This window comes from Lupinus angustifolius, chromosome LG06 (genome assembly GCF_001865875.1).
Source record: "Lupinus angustifolius cultivar Tanjil chromosome LG06, LupAngTanjil_v1.0, whole genome shotgun sequence".
Taxonomy (NCBI): domain Eukaryota; kingdom Viridiplantae; phylum Streptophyta; class Magnoliopsida; order Fabales; family Fabaceae; genus Lupinus; species Lupinus angustifolius.
The window spans coordinates 23,212,505-23,226,721 of NC_032014.1; the positions used below are offsets into that span (position 1 = coordinate 23,212,505).

Genomic DNA, 14,217 nt, shown 5'->3' on the forward strand with positions numbered 1-14,217 from the left:
TCTCTTCACACCATTCAATTGCCTCCTTTTCCAAAGTTTTATAACCTGTGTTAAGCAAATGACAAGGAGCCACCATTTAGAAACTGTCTTTCAAAGACAGAATGGTCAGGAGTTTCTAGAAATTTAAATATGAAATCAAAATTTAGGTATACATTAAACAAACTTGTATAGAACAAACCACCATTTTCCTTGCAACAACCAAGTTCAAATTTATAAGCAAACTTGTATATGCAAATTTATAAGCAAACTTGTATATGTAAAGGTTTACAACCTCAATGGCATGACTTGTAGTGCTAACTTAATTTCTTTGGACATTATTAAGAACATTTTTATGACACAAAGGAACAAGTATGGAATGGAGTTGGGTTGTAATAAGGGAAAAGTTAACTGTGAATGTTGAGTGGAGTAAAAGTTGAAGATGAAATGATAGGGATGCAAGATTTTTAAAAAACAAATGGGCAGTATTTAATTAAATATGGTGTGTGAAAAATTCTTTCCCACTTTTATATTTAGATATCTGTGTATAAATAGCATAGAATGTTTGAGGGTTATTCTTAACTCTGATGCAACCCTTTTGTTGGTTTGGTTTGAGTACATCTGCTATTTCTTGTATAAAACCTTTGCTAATAAAAAAATGTCTAAATTTTTTTATACTCTCTTTGTCCCAATTTATGAGTAATATTGTAGAATATTTTTTGTCCCAAAATATTAGTCACCTTATAATATCTAGGTAACATTAAATAATTTGGTAAAACTTCATTCGAATAGCTACAAGATTTACAGTGAACCAACTTAGTCATTCAAAATGCTAAAAGATTAAAGTTGCCTTCAAGTTCGTCTATGAGACTAAAGTGACATTCCAGATACATTCCAGATGTATCCCATGTTAGTCTTATGGACAAACTTGATGCTTATTTTGATCTTCAAAGAGTTACTTAGACCTAAACTTTGAGAGATTGGGTTGATTGGCCATGAATATTTCAGGGGTACAAATGACATTTTACTTTTAAATAATCTATATCAAATATGCACCTAGGTAAGTATGATGAGTAATTTTGGAATGTTAGTTTCTTATTTACAAATTTGAGTATACTTGGTACAGAAGTTGGATATCCAACAGTTGTTTATGTGAAATGAAAACCTCACTACTTTCTGTTTGTATTATTTGATAACTTGCACTACATTTACTGCTTCTCCTAAGTGCATAATCCTAATGTATATCAATATGGCTATTCACAAAATGAATACTGTCTAATGTATGAAGAGTCTTCAATCATGATGTTTCACCATTAGCTTCACTAATGTTCTTAAACTCTACTCTACAATCATCTCCTTTGGAAATTCAACACTTTCACTGATATAGCAAAGGCACCAAAGAAGACAGCTATGAAGCAAATAAGCACTATTACTGACAACCACACTGCTGAAAAACCATTAACTTTTGCATCATATCCAAGACTTGAAGATAAATACTCTTTCATAGTGCCCTTGAATCCAGGTCCCACAACAATGTTTTCGAGATCACCAAGCTGAGACGTGATAATACCGCGTAGTGTCCAAGTAACTGGGCAGAGATAATGGAACCAAATCCACCATCCAGGAATATGCTGCAACATTGCAAGACTCATTGGCATGAGGGCCAAAACAACACACAAAATTTCAAGATATATGATAAGGTACAGAGATGTAGGCTCTTTACTCACCGATTTCGGAATCATAAAACCTGCTACAAGGTTCCATAGAGAGTAAAATGCAGAAGAAACAATAGCAGCAAATGTTTGGGTGGGTGTAACGCCAACAGCCATCATTCCATAAAAGGTGAAGTAGGTGAATGTCAGGAACATGAACAAAATATATAGAAAAAACTTTCCTGCATTGGAGGAAAATGACAGTCTTATGTTAGTGTTTATGAGGTCAAATTTAGAGGTAATTTGTAAGAGAGAAACAAATGTGTAGGTAGAGAAATTCTTAATCTTTGGAAGCTTCAACGAACATCTTCAACCATTATCTATTAAACTACACGAGGTGTGATTAATGTAATTAAAATCGTTAAATCATCAATTCTATGATGTAAGTTTTAGTTGGATTCCAAATTTGTAATGCAGGAAGAATTTTCAATGTAGAAAGATGAGATCTTACCAACATCCCTCTCAAAATTGACCATAAAATATGTGATTAGGCCAAATATTAATGTCTGAGCAAAGATGTATGGGATCTCCACCAGGCCCTGTGAATAAGATTAAGTAGTTGTGATTTTTAATCTCCATAAGAAATTTAACCTTGAAAGTCATATTCAGTATAGTGATACCTACTTGTGCTGTTCCATACGCGATCGGAGAGTACATTCCAGCTGCTTTCTCTCTGTAAAACACTGTCCTTTCTATTGAAACAACTGGTTGCACAGAAGAAGCATTGTTTATCCCGACAAAGAGGCATGCGCAAAAAAGTGAACCCATAATTACAAGCACTTGTTGAGTTGTATCTCTGCAGAATATCCAGTAGACACTAGACATGGTTATTCCTACCTTTGCCTTTGTTTTCATTGATAAGATATTTTCTCTTTAGACAAATCATAGATGAGATGATAAAGGATGCATACCGCTTTTGACCAACATCCCAAAATATGGTTCCGAAAGTCAAAGCGGAAATTATAGTGAATACTATCCGCATTGCATTGTATGGTGGACTTCTCCAGTACACAAGATTTTGTTTCCATAAACACTTGAAAAATTGTGACCTTGTGTTTTGTGAATATAATGTGTCAAACTTCAATGGTTTTGAGCCAGCAGGAGGTTGTGCATATTGCTTAATTGAAGCTTCCACCCCCCTGAGGTAAGAATGCGACATAATCATTAACGACATGCCGAAAGCAATCTTTCGATACGTAAGATTATAATCTGTTAAACTTTTATTTTCCCAAGAAAATGATCATTTGTTATCATTATCAAGTATCAACAATATATCTACTAGCCTTTAGGTCACATGATAAAGTAAATAACACTCACTTGAATTGCTCAGATTTTGTATACACTTCTGCAAAGTCTACACTAAGTTTCTCTTCAATAGCGGGTGTCGTAATCTCAAGCATCCAAGTAGCTGGATTGTAGTCTTTGGGGATTGGGGAGGTTCCCTTGATACTCTGCAGAAAAAATAGGAAAGAATCTCAAACTACTAAAAATATAATCAACCCACCAAGATACAAAATGAATTTCGCTGCATAAAAGGATTCAGTTCAGTCTAGGACATTTTGGTCTGTACTTAGTCCTCCAAGTTCATAGTGCTTTCTACATGGAGGTTCGAATATTTTCGCAGCAAAGCCTAACAATTTTGAAGCTAGAATGAGATGGATGGGAATGCAATAAAATATAACAAAAATAATTAAATAGTATCACCTGAAAGTACTTTATCATTATATCAGATTGCCTACCAATCTTCCCTCCATATATAACTCGACCTCCGCGTTTCATAAGAAGCAACTGGATGAAGAATAACAAATTAGACCCTTTGAGATAAGCTGCTTAATCATTATAGTTATCAAAAGTTGTAAACTGAAAATAAAATATAGCAATCAAGCTACTAACCTCATCAAACGCTTCAAATATATCAATGCTCGGTTGGTGTATAGTACAAACCACCGTTCTTCCAGTATCAACAGTATTGCGAACAGTTCTCATAACAATGGCAGCTGCTCGTGCATCAAGTCCAGATGTAGGTTCATCCATGAAAATTATGGAAGGGTTTGCTACAAGCTCCACCGCTATTGTCAATCTTTTTCTCTGCTCAGTTGATAAGCCAGAAGATCCAGGCAATCCAACCAAAGCATGCCTTAAAGTATCTACCTCTACTAGTTTCATTATTTGTTCAACAAATTCCTGCAGAACAAAGCATTATGTCAGTAACTGGTATGGAAAATTGTCAACAACTGATTTTCCAAAGAGCTTAAGCTGTTTAGTGAAGGCATAAGAATGGTTTTATATCTCTAACGGAAATAATTGAGCTCGAAATTATTTAGGAAGTAACTTACATGCTTTTTTTCTTTGCTCACTTCATTCGGAAGCCTTAATGATGCAGAAAACCACAGGGACTCCTCAACTGTCACCTGGGGAGAATGAATGTCATTTTGTTCAACATATCCTGATATTCTAGCAAAGGTGCGTTGCTCTTTTGGGTAACCAGATATTCTAATATCACCCTCGATATAACCTCCCGTTTTCCTTTCAGCAAGCACATCCATTAAAGTGGTCTTTCCAGCTCCACTTGATCCCATCAATGCTGTAAGGACACCTGGTCTGAAAACCCCGCTCACATTTGACAAGAGCTTCAACCTCGTCTCTGTTATGCCTTGTTTTCTTATCTCCTGGAAAAGCAAGTTCATGCAAAAGGAAGTTAATGGAAAAGTGAGTTTCTATTAGTTTCTTGTGTTTCAGTTATGCTATTCACACACCAAATATTGTACTCCATTTCCACACTAGTTATCAACATGTAAATAATTGGTGAACAGGTGGTAACCTATTAACATCCAGGATTACCACAGAATACATGTTATTCACATCTTATTCGCATGCTGATCGCTACAAAAGTTGGTGTAAAATTTATTTATCTATTTTCTTTATAAAAAATGCATCAATAAATTGAAAATACAAATCCCCCACCTGTGGCATATCAACATAATAATTGACATTGTGGAATGTCATCGTCAATGGTTGAAACGGAAGAATCATTCCCTTGGTCTTGTTGTCCGCATCCGAAGATGTTTCCGATCCATTACCATCTACATCTGAACTCATCTGTGAGTCCTCATCTTCAGCAAGTACTGTTCGAGCATTTTGGAGGGCTGTGGCATTTAAAAAGTAAAAAGACCATAAAACAGGCATCCTTGATTGAAGAAAATAACTGTCTATGGAGATCAACCATTACATACTAAAAAGAAATTACACTTACTAGAACCGAAATAAAAAGAGCGGGGATAATTATTCTAAACTTACGGTTCAGATAGGTCAAGGCCAGAATGACACAGCTGTTGAAAACCAATGAGTAAATCACTAAAACTCCAATACCAGCCCAAAACCAGTAATCTTCAGTTGGCATATCGAATGTCTTGAGAACATTGTAACCTACCGTGCCCTCGCCAAAAGCAGAATGCTAAAACAGTTTCCGTAGTTCCATAAGTCTTCTATAATAAAAGCAAGCAGAAATGTAACTTGCATGCATAAAATACCTTCATCCATCTTGTGGCAGTAAATTCATTGATTGAAATTGCTTTTAATGCATGGTTGAGAGGTGATAAATAGTAAGCCCAAATCCACCATGGCTTAATCATATCTGAAGGGGTAACAACCAAATCAATAAAACAACATAGCATTATATGAATCTTTCTTTTATCTAGTAGTTTTAGTGCACCCTACTTTTTGGGATAACAAATCCTCCCATCAAGAATACAATTGTAAGTGCAGCTGATCCAAATGTATTTGCAATGACCATATCACGTGCAACGGTAGCCATAAACCGAAAGAGGCCTAATGCCATTTGGTGCACCATAAAAAGCAATAGTATTTGCCGGCACATTCTGAAATATTAAACAGAATGCTATGAGTATAAGGATTCATCATAAAGCAAGGAATACGAGCTTTGAAAGAAAAAAATCACAACAAAAGGATGTAAATAAAAATACCTTCCAGGAGAAGGGGCAAATCCAATAGTATAGTATGTAACAGCTGCCCATAAAAAAGATTCAACAGCAGAATAAGGTATTCCAAGAATCCAGGAGGATAAAGACCATGCCCATGGAGGATAAAATAAATTGTCTCTTTGTTTATAAAAGACAGGGAGCCGAACTATTGTGAGAGATAACTCAGACATCCCATTAAACATCACGTGGGTCAGTCCATAAAATAGCGCCGATTCATAGAGAATGCCATTAGCCTCATCCGTTGGATGCAGTCTAGATCGTACGAACATTGTGCACGTGACAAATCCAACAAATACAACCTTTCACAACACGAGAAAACTGTCAACTATAAAATTATGAGAAGATGGCAAGATGCTATCAATCAAATACAAAAAAAAGCTCCACACTTCTGGTCAACATATTAATATGGTTTTCATAATGAATTAAAGGAAAGGATAGGTGTTGGATGTAGTCTACACACATTTGATAATGGATTTTGCTTCTAAGTTGTAAATGATTAATGTTAATGGAAACTTTCCAATATTCCAAGCTATCATGAACTTTTCTAGCAAAAGATTACGAATTGAATACTATTTTCAGAAACAAGTGCAAGTGCATCATTATTTAATCAAGTGATATATTTTATACCTGGCATGTCTTGAAAATATAAAGAAATCTATGCCTGTTGACCAAGGTCAATTCTCTTGAAAAGCACCCCTTAAAGAGATCCCAATATGATACACTAAATTTAGTTTTGGGCAAAACTGAAGGATCACTCTTTGATTTATCAAAGGGAGCAGTACACATGGATTCCATAGACTTTCCAAATCTAGAATTTCTAAAGGCTTCTGTAAACTCTGGAACCGAAATAAATTTATATGGCTTTGAAGAATCAGCCCAATATTGAGCTTGATCCTTTTTGGATGTCACCTGACATACAAAAATACCAAGCTAAGCAAATAACAATTCAGAAAGCATTTGAAAATTTAAAAAGGAGATAAAATTGTAGAAATACCTCTTGAAGAAAATCCGCAACTCCCTTGCGAGGTGGAAGTTTGAAACCTAATGATTCAAAAAACTCGAGCACATCCTCTCTGGGGCCTTGGTATACCACATACCCATCTGATAGAAGCACAATATCATCAAAGAGCTCAAATGTCTCTGGTGCAGGCTGAAGAAGAGCCATGAGTACTGTCGCTTCCATCTGATGAACAAAATTTCTTATGCATTTTACTATCTGGAATGTAGTAGAGCTATCAAGTCCAGTTGATATTTCATCCATAAATAGAGCTCTTCTTGGTCCAACAATCATTTCTCCTGTAGAGAAAAAAAATGAAATGTAAAAGCATGTCATTTCTTGTTAGAACTTATCAACTTCAATCCTTGTCTTCATAATGTCTTAACTATTCTAGTATAGACACATTGACAGCATATTCTACCAACTTTTGGATCTCTATGCTAGCATCACTACTAGAGACTCTGTAAAGAGAACTAGCAACAATTTGCTATCAAAATGCAACTATGAAAGTTGTCCAATTATTATATGTATTAATTTGCCATCCATAGAGGGTGAATTTGACGCAACAGTAAGATTGTTTAGTGACGGGTTCAAATATTGTAAACAATTTCTTGTTGAAGTAAGATTGCACACATCTACCCTCCCGAGATCCTGCTAAGTGAGAGCCTAGAGCATTGGATTGCCTTTTTTAATTTGCTATCCAATCAAACATGAAATTATAACCGAAATCTTAAATTCTATCAAGGCAACATTTCACATAACAGGTATAAATAATTAATTGAACTATAAAAAGTAGAGGAAAACCTAGAGGGATTGAATTTGGAACTTCTTTGTATGTAATATTAAAAAGGTAATCCAATTAGATTAAGTAACTTAAGAATAGGCTACCACAAGAGCTTAATAAAAAAGTAAATTGTAAATGATTTTGAGAAATTAGAGCATGCTTTAGGATTCCATGAGAGGAGAGAAAGATCACCTGTTGTAACTCTCTTTCTTTGACCACCTGAGACACCCCTTAACATATCATTGCCTACAATAGTATCTGAACATACATCAAGACCAAGAACTTTTAAAACATAATCTGTCATCACACTATGCTTCTTGCCACCAACAGTTGCTGCCTGTGGAGTAAAATACAAATTTCAATCACACACACAACATTAGGACAGCACTAGTGAAAATTGTGAATCACATCACGTGATGCAGCTGCGAATGTGTTTGCAGTGACCGCCGTAACAACATCAGACAATTGCAAATGTGACACCGAATCACAATGATGTGGCCGCAATGCAACCACATCGGACCGAATTTGGGTCGCACCGAGCCACATCAAATTCAAAAATATTTTTTAATAACAAAATAATTCACAATTTCACAATGTAACTGTCGCAATTTACATGGCAATGACTGCAATCACAATAACCATAATCACAATCGTGACCACAATTTAAAATTCCGGTCAAAACTGAATGTACAGCTAAATCATATATGGACGAGACCAACCTTCATAAATGCGTCGATTGCGGGACTTGGCATTATGTTTTTTTCCTTCTCCAATTGTTCTAGACTTTTAACAAGCCCTGTTAATGAAATTCAACAATGAAATAAACTAATTAACTGTGAAATGAAAAAAGAATGCACATTTTACATAAGAATGCTAGTATATACCTGCATCATGTGAACCTTGACATCTATTTGCAAAATCAAAAGTTTCTCTAACTGTCAGTTCTGCTATATGATTATCAGTTTGGCTTGTATATGCAGCAGTTCTTTGAACTACAAACTCTTTTTGCTCATGCCCATTGTAAGTTATACTACCACTTTTCTGCATCAAATAATGTAACCAAGTGTGTAATGTAATTCTGAGATGAGGACTAATTTTTGAACTGGAGTCGGACTTTCCAATTTCTTGTTATGTTGTTATGCAACCACTCTTATACTGAAGCAGTTTTCTTTAGTCTACGGATGATCAGACAATTATTTAATAATTAAACTTTTAATTTAAATATATTTTTTCAATTAAATCACAACTTATAACACAAAATACATTTATTGACACACATTATTTTCTCTAATCTCAAAAGTATAATTTAAAATACTACATTACTAGCCAAATGGGTAAAGGACAAGATTAATATTTTTTATTTAAATCAAAATGTGAGTTTTCACAACATTGAAAGCACCACTATCGATGCATGTTTTTTCTCTCTCTCCTTTCAAATCTTAATAAGGGCACAGGAAGAAATATTATAGACTACCAGAAGAAACTTGCGTGTCTATGACATTGATAATTATGGACTCAAATAGTTCCATTCCAAATATAAATAAGTTTACAATGCCAAATTCTAATAGTTTTATTTTGTTAGTGTTGGGTTTATTCAAGTGTGAAGTCCCACGTTGGATATGCGACAGGAAGGAATGAAAGAGTTTATAAGAAGGAAAGACCCATGGAATTAATGACTTAAGGTTTTGGTTCAAGACGTGGTGTCTCAGTTGTGACTCTTCCTATACCCATGTAACAATGGAACTCCCTAGTGGTTGGAGGCTCCCCGGTCACAGTCTGGTCCAACAAGTGGTATCAGCGCCGATGGTTCGGCTGGGACATGATGGACTCAAGGGGAGTAGACCGGAAAGTGTGTGGTACTATCCCACACTTGAGAATATTTACCATTCAGAGTTTGACTTGATATTTCATAAAAATAACTAGGAATGGTTAAGAATTGCCTTTAAGATGTTGTTTAATGAAGCTAAAAAAATAATTTTTTATAACTTACTAACTCATTTTATATTTTTAAACAATTTTAATAGTTAATGCAATCCAAAATAATATTATTAATTAATAAGAGTATTAGACAATTTAGAGGGTAGTTCCACTATTTCATAACTCAAAGTTTTAATACTACATTATATAAAGTAAAATATTAATATAAAATATATATTTTATTTTAAATGTTGACTAAAAGAGTTTACTCCATATGTAATATACATAATTATCCTTTATTTACAACAACCAACATTATTACTTCTAGAAAAGTGAGGAAGGTGGTAAAGCCATGGATGATGGATGAAGATGATGAAATAAAATTAAAGAGTACAAATAAATAAAAATACAAATATTGTATGTCTTTTGGTTATATTAATGTGTTTTTATGCATGAAAAGATAGATAAAAGGAAATAGAGGGAGTAAGCATGTAAAATAGTAACCTGGAGGTTGCGATCAAGCTTTCCCGCAAGAGCTAAAAGTAAAGTAGTTTTTCCAGATCCTGGAGGCCCTAACAGCAATGTCATCCTACGCAATAAATAGTTAATGTCATTCATGTTCATACTCATTGCAACACAACACACTTATCAATTGTATTTAATATCTATCTATTGTAGGTGTAATATGTTGTTCTATAGGGTTAATATATGATTCATTCTAGTGCCAGATTTAGGACCGGACCGTGGGAATGCAAATTATTGAAAATGATCTAAAATGTATACCAAATCATGTTACGAGTATAATTTTATATAACAAAGGACATAAAAAATATTAACTATAAGAGTAATTAATGTATACAAATGTATTTTTTTAAGGTATGCATATGCACACCATGAATTACAAGTGTTTCCACCCCTGATTCATCTTTTATATGTATTGTAATTTCATGTATTAATACATGAATGAAAGATAATGCCGTCATAATAATTTTACGTGCATGAAAGAAAATAAAATATTTTTCCTTCTTAAATTCATCATCTTCTTAAATTTATTGTTTGTTTATTTCACTTCTTAAAAATAAAACACGTATTAATAATCAATAAATTTAAGGAGATAAATTATATGAGGAGATACTTTATTTTCATTATAAAAACATAACCTAAAAGAAAATTGATTTAGTTGGCTATTGTTGTAAATATTTGGCTAAATTTAAGTACTTTATTTTATTGCTGAACATAGGAGCAGAAACTAGACTATAGCAGATTTCCATCCCACCAAGTAAGGACTTCCATCAATAAAAAAGAAAATGACTAAATTATTAAACAAAAAACATAGGAAAAATATATATTACCTTCCAGGTTTGATTACACCACTAATGTTATCCAAGATTGTCAAAGAATGTCTTTTAGGTCGAGTTAATCCCAAGCCAGTTATGAAACCCTGAATGCCACCATCACCATTAATATAATAAATGTGAATCAGTTTGCATTGCAACAATGTGGTGAAAAACAATAATACAATAAAAGTTAGAATATATATATATATATATATACCTCAAAGCAATCTCGAGCATAATTTAGCAAAGTTGGCAGAGCTCTTGATCCTATCTGAACATCAGCTCCAATTGTCAAATTTTTGTACCTTACTTCAATATTTGGCACTTCTAGTCCAACCCTTTTGCATTCAACAATACAAATAGTTTAAATGCAAAAGTTCCTTTAGTTAATAATGAGTCCATATCTTCTCCAATATTAAAGAGTCAAATACTAAATATAGATGTTAATATGTGACACAAATAAATTTATAATGATTTAAATTTTTATTTATTTTCAAATTAGACAATTGTATATCCTCCATTCCTCTCATGTTTTAGTATTAGACGGTCAAAAGATGATATCAATTTATTAATAATTATATGGAAAATTACTACGTTACATGCAAAATATAACACCTTCACTAGCTATTGTATGGAATGTAAATGTAATTAGATATACTATCATATACCTCATAAAACAATGAGTGTATGTAGTTCAGATAATAAAAATCCAATTATATTAGCAAAGCAAGCTTCAGCAGTTCTTCCAAAAAAAGTTAGTTTTCATTCTTATAAGGGGAAGAAATTTTAATTCTGGATCTCTAACCAAAACAAAGGCTGCAAGTTTCGGTATTCTCCCGGACCATATCATGACCTTTTTATTCTTACATTGGCTTAGTATCTCATATTAGTCCACAAATTTAATAATTATAATCCTAAGGTAGAGTGACAAATCGATAAAATTAAATACATCTAAATTTATCCATTAAAATTAGTAAAGTTAAATAAATATAATTTAATAGATAATTTTAATATCATTAATAGATAATTTTAATATCTTTTCCTTTTGAACTCCATTCACTATCTCAAATTAAATTCTCATATATATGCTTTTAGGGGATAGAGATCCATGTCATATCATTCCCTGTTTTGGATGAATTAGATTATAACAAATAAATAAAAATGTTACTTTTTATTTTTAAAAGTTTTTATTTATTTATGTGACAACATCGTCTGATTAGTCCGGGATTAGTCCGGGATAGAAAATAAAACGCTCTTGTCCTCAAATGATTATGAGATTAACCGTGAGACATGTTATATGATTAATATTAAAATTTTAGCATATATAATTCATTTAAAAAAATGATTTTTTTTAATAAAACTCACCTTTTTGCCAGATATCTTTAGTCTTTACTATTTTGCGCTCTCTTAATTATGGGTGTAAAAGTTCAGTTCAGTTTAATTTTTGACGCAATTTAGTGACCGAACCAAACACAAAAATATGGTTTGATTCTACTTGATTAACCATAAATTTTATTTAGGAATCGAACCGAACTGTTCATTAAGGGTTCGGTTCAGTTTCGCGGTTTTTCAACTTATTTAAAGAAAATCCTTTAAGAAATAGTTGAACAAAATTTTCAAAGTATAAAAAGTCAACTAAATGAGTACTAAACACATCAATAATAAAATATTTAATATTCTTTCTAGTAAAACAATAATAATTCAACATCTCAACACACTACAAACAATAATAATTCAACATCTCAACACACTACAATGTTCAATAAAATTTAAGAATGACAAACTTGGTATCAATTCTTTAGTCCAACAGTAACACCTAATACTCCACATTATTAGTAATGTCCTCAAGTTCTTTCTTTATTTTCTTTTAGGTCATTAATTCTTTATTTAATTAATTTCATCTCTGAACAGTGACACAATGTATGCTAGTTTTTTTAATTTTCTTTCTATCTTCTCAATGGATAGTAGAGATAATAGATATTTAGGTTTGCTTACTAATTTATTTTTTCTATTTGTCTCTTATTTATAGCCTATATGGATTAATAACCCTAATTTCTTAATTATATTTTATCTCCTAACTTTAAATCTTAACCATCCAAATATAAAATATAATTATTTTTAATTTGCGGTTCGGTTCGGTTCCAACAGTTCCAAAATTTACAAAACTGTGAACTGAATCAAACTTAAATGGTTCGAAATAAAAAAAAACTGAACCAAACTTAAATGATTCGAAATAAAAAAAAACTAAATCATACCGTGGAACCGAACCGAACCACATTTTGTGATTCGATTCAATTTTATTAATTTTGCAGTTTAAACCGGAACTGATTACACTCCTCTCTTAATTCCTTCCATTCATATGTTTCAAAAGTTTTTATTTTATGAAGTGTTTCTTTTCTTCTTAATTTGAGCCCACTTATCTTGATTAATGTTCATGCATGGGTCTTCGTTTATATTAAAATGAAAATAAAACTTCATGAGTTTGTATATCTCTTCGTTTTTTGCATCTATTTAAAAAGGTGATTTTTAAAAAAATTCAAAAAATTACTTAGAAAAAAGTGCTTCTTAGAAAATAAAAAATAATATTTAAAAGTGCATTATTTTAAAAAATGTTTTGTTAAAATAGTAGTTTTTAAAAGGATAATTTTCTTTAAAAACTACTTTTAATTCTAATTAAAAAAATCAGATTGAATATTCATTAATTCAATCCAATAAAATGGATTTGTTGATGAATTGATATTTACCCATTAAATATGGATACGGATAAAGTGGTTAATCTGAAATATGTTTTAATGGATATATATGTTTTAATGGATATATATGTTTTAATCTATACAACCATATCCAAATTCATTATTTGCCACTCAAAATGAGACAAATACCTTTTGAGTCGATTTTTGATCTCAGAAAGGAGCTTGTAATTGTCTTGATCATTGGTAGCCAAAGCATTCTTGACAAGGCGTTCACGGTGTAGCCGGTTCAACCTTCTAACATCAATTTGCTCCAATTTTATGTTCTTTATCTTCTCAGAATCTGAATTACCTGGACTAGAAGATAAATTCCTCAACAATGCCAAGTTGGCACGTTTTGTAGTTGGCAACCTGAGAAGTGCAGCCATTTGAAGCTCCTCCTCGTCTTCCTCCACCCATTCTGCATTGGATGCCCTTGCAAATGAGTCCTTTCCGGACTCTGAAGCCATATCGTATTCAAGAAGCACCATTATTATAGTCGCTAGTGTAAAATATGCTTTTAATTTCACAATTCAACCTCGACTGTTTTTTACCGAAGGTGGGTTTTGAAGGGGGGAAAATTGGTTAAAGAATGAAAAAGGAAATAATTTTGTTCACACACTTATATAAGAGGCTGAAATTTGATGAATAAGGAAAGAGGTGACCAAGTCAATTAAAATAGGGTTTTGTAGTAGGAGCATTCTATGCCAATGGCCAAATTTAGTATGCAACATTGCAACCTTTCTTCAACTTACTTTCCATGT

General features: G+C 32.6%; 1 protein-coding gene across 1 annotated transcript; it reads right to left on the minus strand.

The window, feature by feature from the left end:
* Nucleotides 1,253–13,973, minus strand: LOC109350269 (ABC transporter G family member 31-like). The gene is made up of 23 exons (XM_019591469.1): nucleotides 13,607–13,973; nucleotides 10,942–11,062; nucleotides 10,740–10,828; nucleotides 9,892–9,976; nucleotides 8,355–8,511; nucleotides 8,190–8,266; nucleotides 7,663–7,807; nucleotides 6,684–6,985; nucleotides 6,317–6,598; nucleotides 5,672–5,988; nucleotides 5,406–5,566; nucleotides 5,219–5,322; nucleotides 4,986–5,142; nucleotides 4,653–4,834; nucleotides 4,025–4,357; nucleotides 3,582–3,872; nucleotides 3,393–3,476; nucleotides 3,006–3,139; nucleotides 2,600–2,827; nucleotides 2,313–2,484; nucleotides 2,140–2,227; nucleotides 1,704–1,870; nucleotides 1,253–1,607 (listed from the first exon to the last, which is right to left on the minus strand). The coding sequence occupies exons 1-23, from the start codon at nucleotides 13,942–13,944 to the stop codon at nucleotides 1,326–1,328; spliced, it is 4,296 nt and encodes a 1,431-aa protein (XP_019447014.1). The 5' UTR covers nucleotides 13,945–13,973; the 3' UTR covers nucleotides 1,253–1,325.